Source organism: Macaca mulatta, chromosome 15, assembly GCF_049350105.2.
Source record: "Macaca mulatta isolate MMU2019108-1 chromosome 15, T2T-MMU8v2.0, whole genome shotgun sequence".
Lineage (NCBI taxonomy): Eukaryota > Metazoa > Chordata > Mammalia > Primates > Cercopithecidae > Macaca > Macaca mulatta.
In genome coordinates this window covers 80407675-80431886 of record NC_133420.1, presented here as the reverse complement: position 1 = coordinate 80431886, position 24212 = coordinate 80407675, and the positions used below count along the sequence as shown (strand labels likewise).

The 24212-nt window shown below is 39.9% G+C and overlaps 1 protein-coding gene across 4 annotated transcripts in view; it reads left to right on the top strand.

The window, feature by feature from the left end:
* The window catches only part of ADAMTSL1 (ADAMTS like 1), a 956812-nt gene that overhangs the window by 811014 nt on the left and 121586 nt on the right, over positions 1–24212 (top strand). For all 4 annotated transcript variants that reach the window (XM_077966031.1, XM_077966030.1, XM_028835141.2 and 1 more), the window contains one exon: positions 4675–4885. In XM_077966031.1, the coding sequence (XP_077822157.1) occupies positions 4675–4885 (211 nt within the window). The remainder of the gene's footprint in view (positions 1–4674; positions 4886–24212) is intronic.

Below are 24212 nucleotides of genomic sequence, written 5' to 3'. Positions count from 1 at the left end.
ACACAATCCTTTAGCCAAAACCACTGAGGCAGATGTGTTTCAGATTCCAATTTTTTTTGTACTTTAGAAAGATGTTAGGTTTACTAAGACATAAATTGAATAACACCCCTAGCAATTTCTGGGGGAAAGCACCATAATCCAACAGGCTAATCTTGCTGCGGTAAAATGTATAAATATTTACATAAAGTGGGATGCAGCCTGTCAAAAGCATGCCAATTCAGATCCAGTTTGTCACGAAAAGAGTTTACACCACACTGAAGGAAAATGTGTGGTGTTCAGAGCTCCTGGGACCTTGAAGTTGGGAGCAAACAGTTGTATATAGGACACAGCTAAGATGTCCACCAGCCATGTGACTAATCCAGAGGTACACACACAGTTCACTGCAAATTCAACTCAGTTTTTCACTGCATACTAACATCTACCAGGTCCCAGGCACCATGCTCAACACTGAGGTTCTGGTCGTGTATTCATATTCAGAGCTGCTGTATCAAAGTACCACAAACCAGGTGGCTTAAAACAATAGAAGTTTATTGTCTCACAGTCATAGAAGCTAAAATCAAGTTCAAAGTCAAGGTGTCAGCAGGACTGTACTCCCTCTGAAACCTATAAGGAGAGTCCTTCCTTGCCTCCTCTAGTTTCTGGTGGCTCCTGGCACTCTTCGGCATTCCTTGACTTGTAGATGCATCGCTCCAGTCTCTGCCTCTGTGGTCACATGGCATTTTGCCTGTGTGTCTCCCTCTTTTCTTACAAGAACACAGTCACATTGGATCAAGGGCTCACCCTACTCTAGTATGACCTCATCTTAAGCGACTACATCTACAGTGACTCTATTTCCATGTAAGGTCACGTTCTGAGGTACAAAGGGTTAGGACTCCAACGTATCTTTTTTTGGAGACACAGGTCAACAGATAACAAGTGGCAAACCAAAATAGGCATAGCCCCTTGCTTTCATCAAGCTAGCGTCGAGTGGGGAAGTCACATTACAAGTATGTTGAGAATTTTCAAAGGGGGAAGTATTAATGGGACCATACAGTAAGAGAAGTTTACCCAGTTGAGAGTTTCCTCTCTGAAGAAGTAGCATTTTAAATGGAAATGAAAAGATGAGTAAAAGCCAAGCAAATAGGGGAAAAAGGCACTAATGCCCTCACTCTCTGATGCCTAGACCACAGCCCCGGTCCTCCTTGCACTAGGCTTCTGCAGAAGCCAGGCCCCTCAAAGAAGGACTCTGAGTGTCTCCCAGGCCACCACTCATAGCCAACCTTGCCCCTAAGCCGGCTCTGCCTGGCCTGCAGTTCCTCTCTCAGAAACAGCCAAAGGCACAGAACACAAGGAGTAGGGCATCAGCACCCAGCAAAACCCAGGCCCACAGTTTTTCTATTGGGCAGGAGAGAAGTAGAGGAGAGTCTCTGCTTTCTCTTTTTTGGCCCAAGTTGATTCTAGTATTTTTTACCCAGAATCAGCAAAGTCCTTAATATACAGATAGCTTCTGCTGACCTCTGTCCTTGAGAATGCAGTGCACTTTTATCAGGGCAGGCAGATACATCTGTTATGTGAGTTTCTCTGAGCAGTGCTCAGGTGGCCTCATGGCTACCAAATGCCTCTGCTTCAAGGTCCCAGGGGCTAAATTTCTGCCAGAAATGGTGGTAGAGTTTGGGGAAGTGAGGACATAAAGCCTCTACTTTGATGAGCTTTAACCTTGGGACAGAATTAGCTGTGTAGGCAGCTATCTTATGAGACATACAAAGAGGGGTCACCAGCATTGGCCATGGATGTTAGATTTTGTTTTACACCCACATCATTTTAGTATTTCCCTTGAGTGGAAAGAAAACCTTTTTTGAAGCATAATACACGTAAGGAAAGTACACACAAATCCTATGTGTACACTTGGTGATTTTTCATAAAATGGACCCAGATCCAGCACTAGATCTAGCAAACACCCCGGAAGCCCATCCCACTCTGCTCCTCTTCCAGTTTTTACCCACCACGGGTAACCAGGGTCCTGGCTTCTAACACAGTGGATTAGTTTTGGCTTTTGAGCTTATATAAATCACACAGTATCAATTTTTGTGTTTGTGGTTTTGTTCATTCAGTTTTATGTTTGTGAGATTCATTTATGTTGTTGCTTATTGTTGCAGTTTATTCTCATTGCTTTATATAATCTTGTGTGAATATATCATAATTTTTTATTCATTCATGTGTTGATGAACATTTGGGTTTTTCCAGGTTTGAGCTATTATGAGCAGTGCTGCCAAGGATATTCTTGCATATGTCTTTTGATGAACATATGCAAATTGGGGAAAGGTATATACTTGTATTGGTTGTCTATTGCTGCATAAAAATGTCCCTCCAAACCTAGTAGCTAACAATGACAATAAACATTGATCACCTCTCATAGTTCATTTGAGTGAGGAATTTGGAGGCATCTTGGACATGCAGTTCTGGCTTGAGGTCTTTCCTGAGGTTGCAGTTATCTAAAGGCAAGCTTGGGGCTGGAGGGTCTGCATTCAAGGTAGCTCACTCACATGGCTGGCAAGTCAATGGTGATTATTGGTGGGGAGGCTGCAGTTTCACACATGAACTTTCCTTAATACTCTCTGGGTATTCTCATGACATTGTGGCTGGCTTCCCCACCACCATGAGTGGGCAAAGAGAGAGCATCAAATTGGAAACATTATCCTTTTTGTGACCTAGTCTTGGAGGTCACATAGCATCACTTCTGCATCATTCTATTCATTAGAAGTGAGCCACTAAGTCCAGCCCATACTCAAGACTCCACCTTTGGAAGGAAGGCATGGCAAAGAATGTATGGATGTATCTTAAAACCAATAACACCACAACGTTGTAAAGCTTATAATTAACTTAAGCTAAGGGTTTAAAAATAAGCTGATCGAAATTTACACAAGGATCTAAAAGAAAGAAATTCAACCAGCTTCTCCTCTTCTATTCCTTTAAAACTTTGCAAATGTTCATAGGAGAGTTTTCAAGGTATTTTTTTGGAGACAGCATGGTACAATAGAAAGTGCAGAGGCTTTAGAGCCAGAAACAACCAAGAATGAATCCTGGATTCACTACTTACTAATTATGGATACTTGAACAAGTCAGCCTCTTGGATTTCCAGGTTCTCTCAACTGTAAAATGAGGATAATCAATAGAGCTTACCTTATATTGTTCTGGAGGCAATTAAATGAGATAATGTGTTAAGGTGCCCTTTATGATGGTAGGTCTCACTGATTTGCTCATTTAGCCAATAACATTAACTATCTAAAAGGTGTTCTGATGGACCCTGTGAGTGATACAAAACTGACTCAGAGGCAGGCCCTACATCAGGAGGTGCATACGCTCGTAGTGCCCTTGACACGTAGAATAATCATAATACAACTGAGAAAATGGTCAGTGTCTGGAGCAAGTATGGATACAGTGTTTTAAATATGGATTATATTTGGACATATAGAAATGAAAGACGTTTTGAAGGGCAAGGAAAGGGCAAAAGATATTCCAAATTAGAAATACAACTTGCATAAAGACACAACTAGAAAACCATGGGGCATAAATGGAGAATAACAAACAGATTATTACAGATATGGCTAACCTTAGTGTAGATGAAAGGAGGTAGTGGACACAGGTTGGAAAGTTAGTTACATGTCAGAGCAGTAGGAAAAGATTGAGCGCATACACTTAGTCTTACAGTCTGATGAAAAACATTAAGACCAAAAAATTTTCAACCAACTTTCAGGACAAAAGCTAGGTGGGACTAGCTACTAAAGGATCTACTTACCATGCTTTTTCTTGGCCAATTCCTGTTTGTAAAATCTTTACAAAGATTGTAAACAGAACTTTCTAAAACTGATCTTTAGAAGATGCTTCTGACTTAGAGCCTGAGCGACTGAGCTTTATTATTCCCAGTCTGGAGGCTGCATCAGCAGGGAAATGCAGTGGGATTGTTTTCATAGGCCCTTAGCTCACTGTAAATGTACTTCTCAAGATTTGACCCTTTGGAAATGGCCAGTTCATGCACTCAACTCATCTGCTTATTTGACTGCTACATCCAGATCATGAGCCACTCTCTTCACTTTACTTCCCCTCAAGAAGAATGATCGATTGAGCAGCCTTCACTTCTGTTACATTATCCAGTCCCAGGCAGTGATGATGTTTAAACATAAGACAGAGACGTTTCTATGCAGCGATGGAACTTTGAAGGAAGCTGGAGCCAATGACCTTTCACTTTGAAGCCAAAGAATTACAAGCAAAAAATTTTCAGTCTTGCTAAGAATTGGGGCTGCAGAAATTAGCAGAAAGTCCTCTTTAAGCCTCACAATTCAGTATGTGGTGCCGAAAGCCTTTATGTACTCAATCTATGTCTCATCCAGCATTCCCCTCTTAGTTTGATGAAGTTTATATGTCCCATCAGAATAAACATGGTTGTAACCATTATTGGTGATTTTGTGGGTAAAAATTGGATATTCTATTTTATCTCCCTCTTTGCTTTAATGTAAATGAATTCTAGAGCATTGAGGGAGAGGATAGATTCTAGGCTTAGGATAGAACTGCCAGCCAATCTTGGGCTGGCACTTCCCACTTTCCCAGTTAGGGGTTTTTACTCCATTTGAGTTCATGGGAAACGTTCTCTGCGCAGGTACTAAGGGTGTGTTCTCTCCCTCTCTGGTTTCTTCTCAGGTGGGAAATTGGCAAGTGGAGTCCATGTGGTCTCACGTGTGGGGTCGGCCTACAGACCAGGGACGTCTTCTGCACCCACCTGCTTTCCAGAGAGATGAATGAAACAGTCATCCTGGCCGATGAGCTGTGTCGCCAGCCCAAGCCCAGCACGGTGCAAGCTTGTAACCGCTTCAATTGCCCCCCAGCCTGGTACCCTGCACAGTGGCAGCCGGTGAGTTCTGAGTTACTCAATATTGGAGCTTTTGTTTGCAACAGTGACTAAAGGGATGCTCTCTCAGAGTGGTTTTGTCCAGGGATGTTAAAGGGATGTTCAAGGTCTGCTCATTTCTCCCTTCTTAGTACTCCCCTAAGCTGATTTAAATCCAGATCTTTTCGTTACAAATATCATGCTTTTCCTACTGTATCACATCCCAGTGACCTCCAAAAGCAATGCAGATGACCCATCTGTTCACCTGAGCGTATTTATGACAAAGTTGTCACCAAGCTAAGGAAAATTTTTTAAAATAAAAACAATGTGGTGGGTTTTCCATAAAGCTAAATTTGTTTTTAATTTATACCCTTTCCAGTTTTTTTGCTGTTTAAAATTCTAAGAAATAAGGGTAGTAGGCAATGATTTTTTTAACATCATTACTTAGCAATATAAGAAGTTAGAAATGCTGAGCCAATTCCAAGTATTTTATTTTCCTGGTCCTGTGAATTCCAAAAGTCTGGGAACCATTGTTTCAAAACAGGGGTTGACAAACTGCAGCACTCAAGCTAAATCTAGCTTGTAGTCTTTTTTGTGTGTGTAAATAAAGTTTTATTGGAACACACCCATTATTTTACGTACTGTCTATGGCTGTTTTTGCTCTACAAGGCAGAATTGCATGGTTGTGATAGAGAACATATGGCTCATAAAATCTAAAATATATGCTATCCCTTTACAAACAAAATTTCTGATCCTCTACCAGGCATATATAATAATAGCACAACTATTTTATCATAATTTCCTTTCTAAAAATAATACGCATTTATGAAATGTTCATCTTTTTGCATGCCTTTTAAAAACACAGGATTTTCAGTTGATTGCATAAAATCTTATTTTGCAATTTGCTCCCTATTAGGACATAAAACACTGCTTTAAAGGGACAACAAAGGTCACAAAAAGTAAGCATGAAAGGTGGAGGCGACATACATCTGTGTTTCACTGAGACAGTTTTTTCACTCTCAAAAGTGTCCCAATTTGGGTGATAAATGATATGGTCATCAATGGAGAAGGAGAGAGAATGACAGCTCATGTACCCTCGCCTTGTGCAGAAGGGGCTCCCTTTTCCAGGTAGCTACATGTCCTCCTCTGTGCTTTCTCCTAATCTTTGGCAGAGCCCCTTCCTTCTCCTTGCTCTCTGCCCATCTTGGAGCTGTGGTTTAGCAAAACACTCAAAGAATCAAATACTGATGAATAAGCAAAACACTAAAGTATGAAGCCTCTGGCAGCAGACATTAAATATATATTTTCTTTTAGAGCTTAAATGTATATGGCTAAGTTCATTAATTCCACGATACTAGGGATGGTTTATGGAAGAGGATGTCATATATTTTGAACACCAATGTACCAGCACTTAAGAAATATATATCATCGCACACCAAGCTGAAGTAAATCCTCACAATTCAGTTAAAAGGAGGTTTTATTAGCCTTATTTTAGGTTTGAGGTAACTGAGGCAAACACAGCTAGCAAATTTGGGGTTGGCCATCACCTCAATCTTATGTGACCGTTTCCACTATACCAAACCCACTGTGTATGACTCAAAGGCCCTTCAGGGATTAAACATGAGCACTTTTGTTTTACCAATGAAGTAACTGTGGCCTAGATGTAGGCTTGCTTAAGATCATAAAGCCTGGACCAGAACCCAGGTCACCTGATTGCTAGTGTATTTATACTGTTACCTCTAATTGGAATGAATCTATGACCTTAAATGGCACCACTAACCCATGCCAATCCTAATAAAAGGTGAGGAACCATCTCAAATCAACCTCCACTGTTGAAATTGTTAAGTCCCCGTATTATTAGTAGCTTGTTGCTATTAGGTACATAAGTTATGGATAAAATGTTTACTGAATGATGAAATGAATGAATAGATGAAGACTAGTCCTTATAGGCCCTGAAAACGCTGGCTTTACATCTTACTGGTAAGTTTTTTATGGTTACAGGTCTTAATATTGTTCTAGCCTTGAAATGCAGTGAAGCACCGATGTCTTTTTGATAGCCACACATGCTGCTGAATAATGACATTGACTTATAATGCTTTTTCAGTTTCTAGGGCACAGCCACATATATGACCTTTTTCTGGTCAATTGCCACCACCATCACCCATATGCCCAGTATCCCTGTTTGAAACAGTGGACTTCCAGAGAATCACTTATTCTTCAATTTTCATCTACTTTGAGCCCGTGAAGATATGAATTAACTTTGAAAGCTTTTCTATTTCCTTCTTTCAGGGAGAAGCGTTTGAGGATGAGTCAGGTTTAAGTCCATTTTTCAGGTTGGGAAACTTAATAGTAAACAACTGTTTAAAGTTCATCCAATGAACCTTTAAAAAGTCTCTTCTTTCACACCTGAGACACCATAATTGTGAAAAATAGTCAAACATAACAAGAAATAAAGAACACAGAAGGTCAGCAGTGTTTCTACCCTCCAGAGACAGCCATGTTAACGGTTTGGTGCATAGGGTCTGTTTGTCCAGCAGGTGAAACCCCATCTCTACTAAAAAAAAAAAAATAATAATAATAATAATATATATACACACACACACACACACACACAAAAATTAGCCTGCTGTGGTGGCAGGTGCCTGTAATCCCAGCTACTCTGGAGGCTGACGCAGGAGAATCACTTGAACTCAGAAGGCAGAGGTTGCAGTGAGCCGAGAATGCACCACTACACTCCAGCCTGGGTGACAGAGCAAGAGTCTGTCTCAAAAAAAAAAAAAAGAATCTTTGATCACTTTTAGTAATCTCTAAACCTGGAGTAAACAATAGACTATTCATCTTACATTATTTACTGGAATCCAACTTCATTAGTTAAGTTTTGTTGGGAAAAATTAGCTATTGCTGACTGCTTGTGAGAAGAAACCATTGTTTACGTTGGATGGTGCAATGAGTCCAGAGTAACTTCAGGGATCCCTAGGCTAGTTGGTTGTAGTTTTAGAACTCAGCTTAGTTAGGACACCAGCTGTTGACAATCCGTCACATGGTTAGCCCTGATTCCTCAGCAGTTCTTACTGGAAAAAGGGAACTTAGTGTACACTCACCTGGTCTTTTCCATTTAGCAAGGATCTGCCAGAGGATACTACTGAGGTCTCCAATCCTTCAACACCCAACCTACACCCTCTTTCTTATGAAAGAAAAGGACATGGGGGAATCACATGTTTCATTTAAGGAATACAGATAACAACCTGATAGACATTACCTGTTTGAGGGGAGAAACTCTCTCTCCTCTCTATGTGAACACAGTGTTGCCACTGACCTCATGTGTATGTTTCTCTTTCTGGAGGGAAAAAAGTATAAATTATGTAAATTGTCATCTGCCAGATAGGAATGCAACCTTCTTTGTTCTTTGTAGAGTATTTGTCTGACAAATGGCAAATAGCCAATATTTACACATTCTGCAGGTCTGGAGAGGACCTGGCATGGAGTTCAAGTATTGATGTTAAGACCTTGTTTTAGAAACAATTAAGCAGAAATGAAACAGAAATCTAATTCTAGCTTTGGTTGTTAGGGGACCATCTTTATTTCAGTTCTGCCTCTTAATACTCTACCCTTTGCTTTTCATCTCTGGTCTGTGGGAAGGATTCATATTTACCTTTACCAATGTATTAATAGCTTTAATATCTTGTTAGTTTATATTTAGATGGCTTTTGAACACTTATTTTATGTGCATTAGTCCTCTGCATCTTCTGTAATTTATTAAATACACTCATCATCATCATCATCATCATCATCATCATCCTCTTTGATATGGGTTATAAGTGAATTTTTGCCCACCTCATGAGGGATCATATCACACGGGTGAGTTACAACACCATGATTGAGAATCACTGTTACCTATACCACAATTTAGTCTGAAACACCTTGGTCGTGACAGTCTACTGCTAGGGTTTTTCTCAGTGACTCTAAAGCCAGTACATGCCTTGTTCAGGCCTTCATCCCTCTGCGCATCTGTCCCTGCCCTGTCTCCAGGCATGGCTCTCCCATCCCTGCTTGTACACTCCCCTGCCCACCTACCATTTCCCACTCCCCTCTGCTCGTCAAGGCCCAGCAGGCAGCCTCCCTCTTCTGCAGTGACTCCTCTATTATCCTACACTGAAACCACATGGTGTTCAGTCGCAGACAGCTCACTTAACAACCACATATTACCCGCTCAGGTGCTTTCTCATGACTTCTGAGTTAGACCACAAGGTCAATGAAGGCAGAGACCAAGTCTCAGTGAGACCCCATAACTCTCAGGACACATCTGCAAAGCGTTGAGTTTGGTACTAGAAAGGTACATGCCCATTCTGCTGGTTTCATTTATTGAATACTTGCTACATTTCAGGAGCTGCTGCTTTTGATAATGAGAGCATCACTTTCTCTGTGTTCAGCACAGCTCTAGACACTTTACATATTTAGCTCACTTAATCCTCACTATCCTATGTGATAGTTGCTTAATAGGAATTTGAACATTCTCTTTTAGACTCATTTGCTGCACTTGGCCTCTCTCTTTTGAGCCTCACAGCAACCTAGTGAGGAAACCAAGACACAAGGCTGGTAAATGTGAAAGGGCCCTGTGTGCTTCAAACTCATTTCCTTTTCCACTATGCAGTATGGCTTTCCCAAGACTTCTTTACTATCTGCTCTTAACTTAAACTATGAAGAAACCTGGTAACAGTCCTAGAATCAGCAGTTTACGGAACACTCGGTATTTGTTGCCTCTATTCAGGACAGTTCATCTGTGTGTTGGCTTCCTGTTGCTGCTGTAACAAATTACCACAAACTTGGTGGCTTAAAACAACACAAACTTACTATCTTATAGTTCTGGAGATCAGAAGTCCCAACTCAGTCTCACCTAGCTAAATTCAGGGGAGCAGCAGGCCTACGTGCCCTCTGGAGATCAAGGCGAGGATCTGTTTGTCTTTTCTGGCTTCTACAGGCCACATGCTTCCTCGGCTCATGGCTCCTTCCTCCATCTTGCTCCCACTGCTAATTCTGTCCCTTCATCCTCTCTCTCTAACTCAGACCCTCCTGCCTCCCTCTTCTAAGGACCACTGTGACTACCTCAAGCCAAATGATCCTGGATAATCCAGGATCATATCTCCCTCTCAGGAGCCCTCATCACATCAGTAAAGACCCTTTTACTGCACAAGGCAAAGTGTTCACAGGTACCAAGGATTGAAATGAAGATATCTTCGGGGGCCATTGTTCAGCCCACCACCACCTGCTATTTTGTGGGCGAAGCACTTAGTCTCCACTAGCACAAGCTCCTTGAGACTGGGCACCTGTCTTCCACTACCCTTTTGCCTCTCTGCATCTAATATATCAACGTATACATCGTATGCATCAGTATTCCTTCATTTTTGTTCTAAAAATTAAATTGAAACAAGGAATTGAAGAAAAAAGGTGCTGAAGGGTTAAACTGAAATGAATTGGTCCACTTTGAAATACAATTTATTTTTCCCTATATTGCATATGTTTTATGTTCAAGATTGCGTCCACCCAACTGTACGTACATATTGCACACATCTGTGCAGAGACACAAACAATCACCACAATCTCTGGATCCCTGCCTTGCTTAAAACTGTGATTGTGTTGCCATTTCCCTCTATACCTTTCTTAATCGAGGTCAAATTCAAAATGCCTGCAGTTCAGCTGTGTGAAAAAGCATAAGGGAGAGGAGTCCCTGCTAGTGATATAAAGAAAAAGAGAATTTTAATGATAACTATAAATGCCTGAGAATTAAAATTTTCATTGTCTAGATTTAAACACACATACATACATTCAAGCAAAGATAAAAATACCTTTGGTTTGGATTAGAAGACTGAATTCTGGCAGAGTCACATAGTAATCAGTTTTGTTATATTCCAGTGACTAAAATATAAATCCACATAAGTTAGAGGCTATATTTATTTAAAATTTTCTGTCCCAGGGAGGAAAAAAACTCTTAGGATGTTTATCTCATTTTCAATAGTGTATTTCATAAGGAAATGGACACTTGATCCTATCTTTAGAGGCAGCAATAAACATAGCAAAACAAATTGAAAGTCCAGCTTCACATGTGGTTGTTTTTGTTTTGATTTATTAGCAGGAAGCTCTTTGGCATAATTGCTCTGATTCTGATGGGTGTGCAGCCCCTTGCTTCACACCAGAACAAGAATGTGAAACCTGGAAGGTACAGTGTACACCCCTTATACTTCCAGAGTCAAGAAAGCTTAATTGAGACTAGATGAACAAGGGAATTCTAATCCCCAAAATGGCCAAAGACTTCTGTTCTCATTTTAATAATTATGTTTAGTAAGTGAGATTCCAGTTCTCATTTTTCTTTCTTTCCCTAGGTCCTAATTCAGTTTGGCTCAGCTATGACCTCGACTGTGTACATAGCACTGTGTCCAGCTGCCTTTGGGCTCCCTCAGTCTCACACGTTGCTAAGTTACCTCAAACTCCAAAGGTCTGACTCCAAGCTTGATACACACCTGCCTGCCACCCCTTCCCCCATTAACCTGGTCTTTCGTCATTGATCATTATCGTATGGGTGACACCACCATCTGTCCTGCTTTCTACCTGGAAACTCAAGCCATTATCAGCCTCACACATCCTTCACGCTTAGTCAACATCTATATCCTGTTTTATTCCATCTTCTATATCTCCCCCCACCACTCTCTTCCTTTCTAATCCCTCTCCTTACAATCAACTTATCAAACCCTTACAAACAATCTTTTACTTGATCTCCTTGTCTCATCTTGCCTAACTCTCATCCAGTGTTTCCCAACTTGGTATTGATGATTCTTTACCACAGGTTCTCTCTTCCAGCCTTTAAAACATTAATATGCAATGAGAACCCCTGCATAGGGTTATGGTACGCAGTGTTACACATACTTATTTGACCAGGAAGCTCTTTCTCCATGGCATACCTATTAATACCTCACAAAGCAGTATTGTTTGGAACTTACTGGCCTATGCTGCCTGAGTCATTTTCAACAAATTGGATCATGTTACCCCCTACTTTGAAACCCCTATTGATACCCCATGGTTTTAAGGTTATATCCAAAGGCACTTCACCATGTGCCCCTAATCTAATGTCTCGGAATAATTTTCCACCTACTCTTTTTTATGGACCCAATGGTGCACCATCTAAGGACTGCTCTGAGTCATCTGAACATGCCAAGTCCCTTCGCACCTTGAGTGCGTACACACAGTCTGACTAAGCCACATCCTCATCTCCCTGGAAACTGCTCATGTGTCATTGCTCTCTACAGCTTCCCCAAGCTTCCCAGAAAGATTTAATTGCACTCTTTGTTGTATTCCCTTTTTGTAAAACTGATCACATTATACACTAAGTTTTTCTCCCTCACTGGACTGCAAATACCTGAGGCTTAGTAATCATTTTTTATAAGTCCCCAGCATCCAATACTGTGCCTAGCACTCAGGGGGTACTTAAAAAATGTTTGATGAAAGAATGAATAAGTGAATGAGGAAACAAATGAAGTGAGTTGGAAGTTGTAAGCGGAGTGCCGAGTCCATTATGTTAAGTGGAAAGTTGACCTTACAAACAAAACATAAACATCACTTTGTGTTGGGTTCAATAATATTAGTAAAAGTGTCAAAGAAATCAACTCAGCTCTCAGTAAATTAAACTACCAAGAAAAAACCAGAAATTCCAGTACAGGCAGAATTTATTAATGTACTTATCATGGGAAAATCTTTAAAAATAAAAGACATTTGGGCCATTGTATTTTTTGTGTAGAGACATAATTGTTTTCCTTATTGTGTATTTTTTACTTCTCTTATAAAAATGAACCCATGACCTCATATCATGAAATGTGTATGGCAGCTGGTATAAGCAATATAAATACTATTTTTGTTATTTGTTTTGCTTATTGCATATGTTTAAAGATAATACCCCTTACTGGAGATTTATCTCTTCATACTAGAATATTATTTTAAATGATGACTCATAAAGGCAAACAATTTTTATTTAATTTCATTACATTTCTCTTGCCATTGCTCCTTTGGAAACATTTTTTTCTTTGCATCCTGCCTCTTGCATAAGAACTGTCGGCCTCACCAGGTCATCTTAGCACATTCACAAAGTCATCACGACTTTGGAACCTTGACTCCTTTGAAATTCATCTTCTACAAGTTTTTTAAATTTCTGAAAATACCTTTCATCAATGCAAACACACTGAAGAAAATTTGAGAACACAGACAAGACAAGCATTTAGGAGCAAAATCCCTGACATTGACTCAGCTAGATGGCTGCCTCCCATACCTGGAGCGTCAGAGTCTCCAGCAGAGCCCACACCGTCACTGGCTGAAACCCACTGCTGCCTTACTGTGAAGCAGCTCCTGGCTAACGATAAAACAGCCTGATAAAAGGTGGATGATCAGCCCATCAGCTGGATGCTTGTTTTACATCTTTTTAACATCTGGATTTGGAGCTCTTTTGCTCATCCAATCATCAATTCAACAAACGTTTATGAAGTGCATGCTCTTTGCCAGATACTCTACTAGGCTCTGGGGAATATAAAGATGAATGAATTCCCTTTCCTCAAAAGACTCATAATCTTGTGTGCATGCAGGGAGGGAGAGGAAAATAGCAGGCACATAAACGATGAGCCCCTTATAGAGGAGATAAGATACTCTTCTAGGCCAGGGTGGGTTGGAGGTGATCTGTTTGCCAAAACGCAGAGGGGTTGGAGGAGGCTTTAATAAAGAAGTGGCCTTTTAAAAAATAACTATTTTAAATTAATTTTTGTGAGCAATAGTCAGTATATGTATTTATGGGGTACATGAGATGTTTTGATGCAGGCATGCAATGTGAAATAAGTACATCTTGAAGAATGAGGCATCCATCCATCCCCTCAAACACTTATCCATTGAGTTACAAACAACTCAATTACAGATTGTAAGTTTTTTTTAAAATCTACAGTTATTATTGACTATAGTCACCCTATTGTGCTATCAAATAGTAGGTCTTATTCATTCTATTATATATTTTTGTACCTATTAACCACCCGACCCTCCCTCTCAGCCCCTCACTACCCTACCCAGTCTCTGGTAACCATCCTTCTTCCGCTCTTCCATGGACCAACTTCTTCCATGGACATGTCCCATATACATGAGTTCAATTGTTTTGATTTTTAGATCCTGCAAATAAGTGAAAACATGTGATGTTTGTCTTTCTGTGCCTGACTTATTTCAATTAACATAATAACCTCCAGTTCCATCCAGGTTGTTGCAAATGACTGGATCTCATTCTTTGTCTGAATAGTACTCCATTGTGTATATGTACCACATTTTCTTTATCAGTTCGTCTGTTGATAGACACTTAGGTTGCTTCCAAATCTTAGCTATTGTAAAAAAAAAAAAAAAAAAAATACTGCAACAAACACAGTAGAGCAGATATATATATCTGATATACTGATTTCCTTTCTTTTGGGTATATACCCAGCAGTGTGATTGCTGGATCATATGGTAGCTCAAGTTTTACTTTTTTAAGGAACCTCCAAGCTGTTCTCCCTAGTGGTTGTACTAATTTACATTCCCACCAGCAGTGTACAAGGGTTCCCTTTGGTCCACATCCTCTCCAGCATCTATTATTGCCTGTCTTTTGGATAAAAGCCATTTTAACTGGGGTGAGGTGATATCTCATTGTAGTTTTTTTTATATATATACTTTAAGTTCTAGGGTACATGTGCACAATGTGCAGGTTTGTTACATATGTATACATGTGCCATGTTGGTGTGCTACACCCATTAACTCGTCATTTACATTAGGTATATCTCATAATGCTATCCCTCCCCTGTCCCCTCACTCCACAACAGGCCCCAGTGTGTGATGTTCCCCTTCCTGTGTCCAAGTGATCTCATTGTTCAATTCCCACCTATGAGTGAGAACATGTGGTGTTTGATTTTCTGTTCCTGCAATAGTTTGCTGAGAATGATGATTTCCAGCTGCATCCATGTCCCTACAAAGGACATGTAATCATCTTTTTTATGGCTGCACAGTATTCCATGGTGTATATGTGCCACATTGTCTTTATCCAGTCTGTCACTGATGGACATTTGGGTTGGTTCCAAGTCTTTGCTATTGTGAATAGTGCTGCAATAAACATACGTGTGCATGTGTCTTTATAGCAGCATGATTTGTAATCCTTTGGGTATATACCCAGTAATGGGATGCTGGGTCAAATGGTATTTCTAGTTCTAGATCCTTGAGGAATCTCCACACTGTTTTCCACAATGGTTGAACTAGTTTACAGTCCCACCAACAGTGTAAAAGTGTTCCTATTTCTCCACATCCTCTCCAGCACCAGTTGTTTCCTGACTTTTTAATGATTGTCATTCTAACTGGTGTGAGATGGTATCTCATTGTGGTTTTGATTTGCATTTCTCTGATGGTGAGTGATGACGAGCATTTTTTCATGTGTCTGTTGGCTGTGTAAAAGTCTTCTTTTGAGAAGTGTCAGTTCATATCCTTTTCCCACTTTTTGATGGAGTTGTTTTTTTCTTGTAAATTTGTTTGAGTTCTTTGTAGGTTCTGGATATTAGCCCTTTGTCAGACAAGTAGATTGCAAAAATGTTCTCCCATTCTGTAGGTTGCCTGTTCACTCTGATGGTAGTTTCTTTAGCTGTGTGGAAGCTCTTTAGTTTAATTAGATCGCATTTGTCAATTTTGGCTTTTGTTGCCATTGCTTTTGGTGTTTTAGACATGAAGTCCTTGCCCATGCCTATGTCCTGAATGGTATTGCATAGGTTTTCTTCTAGAGTTTTTATGGTTTTAGGTGTGACATTTAAGTCTCTAATCCATCTTGAATTAATTTTTGTACAAGGTGTAAGGAGGGATCCAGTTTCAGCTTTCTACTTATGGCTAGCCAATTTTCCCAGCACCATTTATTAAATAGGGAATCCGGTGCCCACTTCTTGTTTTTGTCAGGTTTGTCAAAGAAAGATCAGATGACTGTAGATGTGTGGTATTATTTCTGAGGCTCTGTTCTGTTCCATTGGTCTATATCTCTGTTTTGGTACCAGTACCATGCTGTTTTGGTTACTGTAGCCTTGTAGTATAGTTTGAAGTCAGGTAGCGTGATGCCTCCAGCTTTGTTCTTTTGGCTTAGGACTGTCTTCGCAATGCAGGCTCTTTTTTGGTTCCATATGAACTTTAAAGTAGTTTTTTTCCAATTCTGTGAAGAAAGTCATTAGTAGCTTGAAGGGGATGGCATTGAATCTATAAATTACCTTGGGCAGTATGGCCATTTTCATGATATTGATTCTTCCTATCCATGAGCATGGGATGTTCTTCCATTTGTTTGTGTCCTCTTTTATTTCATTGAGCAGTGATTTATAGTTTTCCTCAAAGAGGTCTTTCACATCCCTTGTAAGTTGGATTCCTAGGTATCTTATTCTCTTTAAAGCTATTGTGAATGGGAGTTCACTCATGATTTGGCTGTTTGTCTGGTTTTGGTGTATAAGAATGCTAGTGACTTTTGCACATTGATTTTGTATCCTGAGACTTTGCTGAAGTTGTGTTTATCAGCTTAAGGAGATTTTGGGCTGAGATGATGGGATTTTCTTAATATACAATCATGTCATCTGCAAACAGGGACAATTTGACTTCCTCTTTTCCTAATTGGATATCCTTTATTTCTTTCTCTTGCCTGATTGCCCTGGCCAGAACTTCCAACACTATATTGAATAGGAGTGGTGAGAGAGGGCATCCCTGTCTTGTGCCAGTTTTCAAGGGGAATGTTTTTGCCTATTCAGTATATTGGCTGTGGGTTTGTCATTAATAGCTCTTATTATTTTGAGATATGTTCCATCAATACTGAATTTCTTGAGAGTTTTTAGCATGAAGAACTGTTGAATTTTGTCAAAGGCCTTTTCTGCATCTATTGCAATAATCATGTGGTTTTTGTCTTTGTTTCTGTTTATATGCTGGATTACGTTTATTGATTTGCATATGTTGAACCAGCCTTGCATCCCAGGGATGAAGCCCACTTGATCATGGTGGATAAGCTTTTTGATGTGCTGTTGGATTTGGTTTGCCAGTATTTTATTGAGGATTTTTGCATTGATGTTCATCAGGGATACTGGTCTAAAATTCTGTTTTTCTGTTCTGTCTCTGCCAGGCTTTGGTATCAGGATGATGTTGGCCTCATAAAATGAGTTAGGGGGCATTCCCTCTTTTTCTATTGATTGGAATAGTTTCAGAAGGAATGGTACCAGCTCCTCCTTGTACCTCTGGTAGAATTCGGCTGTGAATCCCTCTGGTCCTGGACTGTTTTTGGTTGGTAGGCTATTAATTATTGCCTCAATTTCAGAGCCTGTTATTGGTCTATTCAGGGATTCAACTTCTTCCTGCTTTAGCCTTGGGAGAGTGTATGTGTCCAAGAATTTATCCATTTCTTCTAGGTTTTCTAGTTTATTTGCGTAGAGGTATTTATAGCATTCTCTGATGGTAGTTTGTATTTCTGTGGGGTCGGTGGTGATATCCCCTTTATCATTTTTTATTGCATCAATTTGATTCTTCTCTATTTTCTTCTTTATTAGTTTTGCTAGCAGTCTATCAATTTTGTTGATCTGTTCAAAAAACCAGCTCTTAGAATCATTGATTTTTTGGAGGGTTTTTTGTGTCTCTATCTCCTTCAGTTCTGCTCTGATCTTAGTTATTTCTTGCCTTCTGCTAGCTTTTGAATGTATTTGCTCTTGCTTCTGTAGTTCTTTTAATTGTGATGTTAGAGTGTCAATTTTAGATCTTTCCTGCTTTCTCTCATGGGCATTTAGTGCTATAAATTTCCCTCTCCACACTGCTTTAAATGTGTCCTAGAGATTCTGGTATGTTGTATCTTTGTTCTCATTGGTTTCAAAGAACATCTTTATTTCTGCCTTCATTTCATTATGTACCCAGTAGTCATTCAGGAGCAGGTTGTTCAGTTTCCATGTAGTTGAGTGGTTTTGATTGAGTTTCTTAGTCCTGAGTTCTAGTTTGATTGCACTGTGGTCTGAGAGACAGTTTGTTATAATTTCTGTTCTTGTACATTTGCTGAGGAGTGCTTTACTTCCAACTATGTGGTCAATTTTGGAATAAGTGTGATGTGGTGCTGAGAAGAATGTATATTCTGTTGATTTGGGGTGGAGAGTTCTGTAGATATGTCTATTAGGTCCGCTTGGTGCAGAGTTGAGTTCAATTCCTAGATATCCTCGTTAACTTTCTGTCTCGTTGATCTGTCTAATGTTGACAGTGGGGTGTTAAAGTCTCCCATTATTATTGTATGGGAGTCTAAGTCTCTTTGTAAGTCTCTAAGGACTTGCTTTATGAATCTGGGTGCTCCTGTATTGGGTGCATATATATTTAAGATAGTTAGTTCTTCTTGTTGAATTGATCCCTTTACCATTATGTAATGGCCTTCTTTGTCTTTTTTGATCTTTGTTGGTTTAAAGTCTGTTTTATCAGAGACTAGGATTGCAACCCCTGCCTTTTTTTGTTTTCCATTTGCTTGGTATATCTTCCTCCATCCCTTTTTTTTGAGCCTATGTGTGTCTCTGCATGTGAGATGGGTCTCCTGAATACAGCAAACTGATGGGTCTTGACTCTTTATCCAATTTGCCATAATGTGTTGTTTAATTGGAGAATTTAGCCCATTTACATTTAAGGTTAGTATTGTTATGTGTGAACTTGATCCTGTCATTATGATGTTAGCTGGTTATTTTGTTCATTAATTGATGAAGTTTCTTGCTAGCATCGATGGACTTTACATTTTGGCATGTTTTTGCAGTGGCTGGTACCTGTTGTTCCTGTCCATGTTTAGTGCTTCCTTCAGGATCTCTTGTAGGGCAGGCCTGGTGGTGACAAAATCTCTAAGCATTTGCATGTCTGTAAAGGATTTTATTTCTCCTTCACTTATGAAACTTCGTTTGGCTGGATATGAAATTCTGGGTTGAAAATTCTTTTCTTTAAGAATGTTGAATATTGGCCCCCACTCTCTTCTGGCTTGGAGAGTTTCTGCCGAGAGATCTGCTGCTGGTCTGATGGGCTTCCCTTTGTGGGTAACCCCACCTTTCTCTCTGGCTGCCCTTAACAGTTTTTCCTTCAGTTCAACTTTGGTGAATCTGACAATTATGTGTCTTGTAGTTGCTCTTCTTGAGGAGTATCTTTGTGGCATTCTCTGTATTTCCTGAATTTGAATGTTGGCCAGCCTTGCTTGGTTGGGGAAGTTCTCCTGGATAATGTCCTGCAGCGTGTTTTCCAACTTAGTTCCATTCTCCCCATCACTTTCAGGTACACCAATCAGACGTAGATTTGGTCTTTTCACATAGTCCCTTATTTCTTGGACCTTTGTTCATTTCTTTTTACTCTTTTTTCTCTAAACTTCTCTTCTTGCTTCATTTCATTCATTGGATCTTCAATCAGTGATACCCTTTCTTCCAGCTGATCGAGTCAGTTACTGAAGCTTGTGCATTTGTCACATAGTTCTCGTGTCATGGTTTTCATCTTTATCAGGTCGTTTAAGGACTTCTCTGCATTGGTTATTCTAATTAGCCCTTCGTCAAATCTTTTTTCAATGTTTTTAGTCTCTTTGCGCTGGGTTCGTAATTCCTCCTTTAGCTCTGAGAAGTTTGATTGACTGAAGGCTTCTTCTCTCAACTCGTCAAAGTCATTCTCCATCCAGCTTTGTTCTGTTGCTGGCAAGGAGCTGCGTTCCTTTGGAGGGAGAGAGGTGCTCTGATTTTTAGAATTTCCAGCTTTTCTGCACTGCTTTTTCTCCATCTTTGTGGTTTTATCTACCTTTGGTCTTTGATGATGGTGACATACAGATGGGGTTTTGGTATGGATGTCCTTTCTGTTTGTTAGTTTTCCTTCTAACAGTCAGGACCCTCAGCTGCGGGTCTATTGGAGTTTGCTTGAGGTCCACTCCAGACCCTGTTTGCCTGGGTATCAGCAGTGGAGGCTGCACAAGAGTGAATATTGCTGAACAGCAAATGTTGCTGTCTGATCATTACTCTGGAAGCTTCATCTCAGAGGTGTACCCAGCCGTGTGAGGTGTGAGGTGTCAGTCTGCCCCTAGTTGGGGATGTCTCCCAGTTAGGCTACTTGGGGTTCAGGGACCCACTTGAGCAGTCTGTCCATTCTCAGATCTCAGACTCCGTGCTGGGAAAACCACTACTCTCTTCAAAGCTGTCAGACAGGGGCATTTACATCTGCAGAGGTTTCTGCTGCCTTTTGTTTGGCAGGCCTCCTTGAGCTGCGGTGGGCTCCACCCAGTTCGAGCTTCCTAGCTGCTTTGTTTACCTACTAAAGCCTCAGTAATGGCAAGTGCCCCTCCCCCAGCCTCGCTGCCACCTTGCAGTTAGATCTCAGACTGCTGTGCTAGCAATGAGGGAGGCTCCGTGGGTGTGGGACCCTCTGAGCCAGGTGCAGGATATAATCTCCTGATGTGCCATTTGCTAAGACCCTTGGTAAAGCACAGTATTAGGGTGGGAGTGACCCAATTTTCCAGGTGTTGTGTGTCATGGTTTACCTTGGCTAGGAAAGGGAATTCCCTTCCCCCTTGCACTTCCCAGGTGAGGTGATGCCTCGCCCTGCTTCAGCTCTCGCTCATTGGGCTGCACCCACTGTCCTGTACCCACCGTCCAACACGCCCCACTGAGATGAACCCGGTATCTCAGTTGGAAATGCAGAAATCACCCATCTGTGTCACTTACACTGGGAGCTGGAGGCTGGAGCTGTTCCTATTCGGCCATCTTGGTGCAGATCTTGCTATTCCATTGTAGTTTTGATTTGCATTTCTCTGATGATCAGTGATGTTGAGCACCTTTTCATATGCCTGTTTGCCATTGTGTCTTCTTTTGAGAGATGTCTAGTCAGATCTTTTGCCAATCTTTTGATTGAATTATTAGATTTTTTCCTACAGAGTTGTTTGAGCTCATTATATATTCTGGTTATTACTCCCTTGTCAGGGTAGTTTGCAAATAATTACTCCCATTCTGTGGGTTGTCACTTCACTTTGTTGACTGTTTGCTGTGCAGAAGCTTTTTAACTTGTGATCCCATTTGTTTATGTTTGCCTGTGCTTGAGGGGTATTGCTCAAGAAATTTTTGTCCAGACCAATGTCCTGGAGATTTCTCCCAATGTTTTCTTGTAGTAGCTTCTTTGTTTGAGGTCTTAGATTTAAGTCTTTAATTCATTTTATTTAATTTTTGCATATGGCAAGAGATAGGGGTCTATTTTCATTCTTCTGCATAGAGATACCCAGTTTTCCAAGCACTATTCATTGAAGAAACTGTCTTTTCCCCAGTGTGTGTTCTTGGCACCTTTGATGAAAATGAGTTTACTGTAGCTCTATAGTTTTGTTTCTGGGTTCTCTATTCTATTCCATTGGTGTATATGTCTGTTTTTATGTCAATATCATGCTATAGCTGATACTATTGCTCTGTAGCATAATTTGAAGTCAGATAATGTGATTCCTCCAGTTTTGTTTTGTTTTTTTACTTAGGATAGCTTTGGTTATTCTGGATCTTTTGTGGTTCCATATAAATTTTAGGATTGTTTTTCTATTTCTGTGAAGAATTTTTTTGATATTTTGACAGGGATTGCACTGAATCTGTAGATTGCCTTGGGTAGTAAGGATATTTTAACAATAGTAAACCTTCTAATCCATAAACATGGAATATTTTTCCATTTTTTGATGTCCTCTTCAATTTATTTCATCAGTGTCTTATACTTTTCATTATAGAGATGTTTCACTGCTTTGGTTAATTCCTAGTTTTTAAATTTTATGTGTGGATATTATAAGTGAGATTACTTTTTAAATTTCTTTTTCACATTGTTCACTGTTGAACATAAGAAATACTGATTTTTGTATGTTGACTTTGTACCTTGCAGATTTACTGAATTTAAATTTATCAGTTCTAATAGTTTTCTTGTGGAATCTTTAGGTTTTTCCAAATATAAGATCCTATCATCTGCAAACAAGGATAATTTGACTTCTTCCTTTCCAATTTGGATGCCATTTATATCCTTCTCTTGTCTTATTGCTCTAGCTAGGACAAGAAGTGGCTTTTGAGCTGGACCTTCAAGCACATCTTGGAAGTCTCTGGATGAACAAAGAGTTGGCGGACATTGCTCATGGACTGAATGACATGACCAAAGGCCAGAGCAGACAAGGTTGTCTGTGTGCCCAGGAAAAGGCAAATTGTCCACTGTAGCTAAAGCATGGGCACATGGCAGTATGTCAAGGAATGGGCTGGAAAGGTCTATGCAGATCAAAGTGAAGGGCATTGTCAGGAGTCTAGATTTTACCTTCTTACCATTGATAATATCCTAAAAGCTTTATGTATACATCAAAATTTTAAACGACAATTTTTAGAAACTTTTCTTGCAGCTGTTTTATCATCATGTTGTTACAGACCTATATACTGTTGGAGGTCTGTGCCTTAAATCGAGTTCTATCTGCAAACTGATAACCCAGTTGTGTTATTTTCAATGAGTGATCACTCTATAGTACAGTTTTATTACATCTATACCCTTGAAATAAGACAAATTATTTTCATTATCTACTTCCTCAATTTGAAAGAGAGAAAAAATTAACCTACATTGTTCTTTATTGCCAAATTCACTAAGAAACTCTAACTGAACAGCTTGAATCTGAGAACTGTTCTTATTTAACTACTTGTTTATTTTGGAGCATTTATTCAAATTGAACAGAAGCCTATGTGCCTCATAAAATATTTAGAAAAAGAAAACTTCAGCCACTACTCATTGAGGAGATCCATACTCCTACAAATTCAGCATCACTAGTGGAGTACCTAAAATGTCAATCACTGGGTAACAGAAACTTTGGGAGCATGTTCTTTATGTCTGAAGGACTCAGTAGGACCCATGAGGAATCTGAGTGTGAATTATAATCAAAGGATTAAATGAAAAGTGGCTTGATGTCATTTTGAGGTTTAGGAGATAATAGTTCTATGAACCAGCCATTATTTCTCTCAGAGAAAAAAAATACACTGCGTTTTCAACAGTGTAAATATTTATGGATCATATCAAAACATCATATACTCCCAGAACTTATTGTAAAATGTCACTCCACTGTTCAGCTCAGCTCATACCCTGACCACTTCTTTACTGGGAAACAAACAAATCATTAATTTTAAAAGAAAGAAAAGGAGAGAGCATGTGTAGGAAAGAAAACTAGAGGTGGATTTAGTCAATCCTAATTTTTTTTAAAAGATGTAATGATATACTGGGGAAAAGTTTTAAATGAAATTCTCAAACACTTAATATATGCAACAACAGAAGCAACATCTCTTCCTTCATAGAGCTAATGGTCTAAATGGGTAATAATTTCTGAAAATATGAAAGCTATTTTTAAAAATAAAATGAGGTAATGGTGATAGAGACCCCTTTGACTACTCTAGGTAGGAAGGTTAGGGATGACCTCTCCACACAGCTGAGAATGGAATTGAACCTGGATTATTCAAGAGACTCAGCCACATGAAGATCTAAGAGAAGAATGGTGCAGGTAGAAAGAAGAGCAAATGGAAAGGCCCTGTGGGAGAAACAAGCTTGACATATTTGAGGAACAAAACAACAAAAAACAAGTCCGGTTGGAGTATACAGGGAAAGTGGGGAGTCGTAAAAGATAAGATTACAGAGGTGTACGACGCTTCTCTTGCTCTGCTGTACATTCACCTACCCAGAACCACGCTTGGTTCATCATTGACATATAATAAATTTATGTGGAATGAATTAATAAAGTTGGAAGGATTTGAGTTAGACAATGTCTAAGTTCCACCAGGGCAGGAACCAGAATCTATAGCGGTTTGCAGGGCAGGGTTAGAGGAGTGTAGATTTTATTCTCATTGCAAGGGAACGTCATTGGAAGGTTTTAAGCATGGAAATTGTGTGATCACATTTATGCTTTGAAAACATCACTCTTGCTACTGTGTGGAGAATAGAGTGTAGAGAAGACAATATGGGGTTTCCAACAGGAGGGAGGAGCTCTTTTCAAATGATCACATTTGATTGTATCATCTATATCCTGCTAGAAACGCTATTTCTTAGTCCATTCTGGCTGCTAAAACAGAATACCATAGACTGAGTAGCTTATCAATGACAGAAATTTATTTCTCACAGTTCTGGAGGGTAGAAAGTCCAAGGTCAGGGTGCTGGCAGATTCGGTGTCTAGTGAGAACCCTTCTTCTGGTTCATAGATGGTCTCTGTGACTGTGTCCTCACATGATGGAAGGGGCAAGGCAGCTCTCTGGAACCTGTTTTATAAGGATACTCATCCCATTCTTGAGGGTTCCACCCC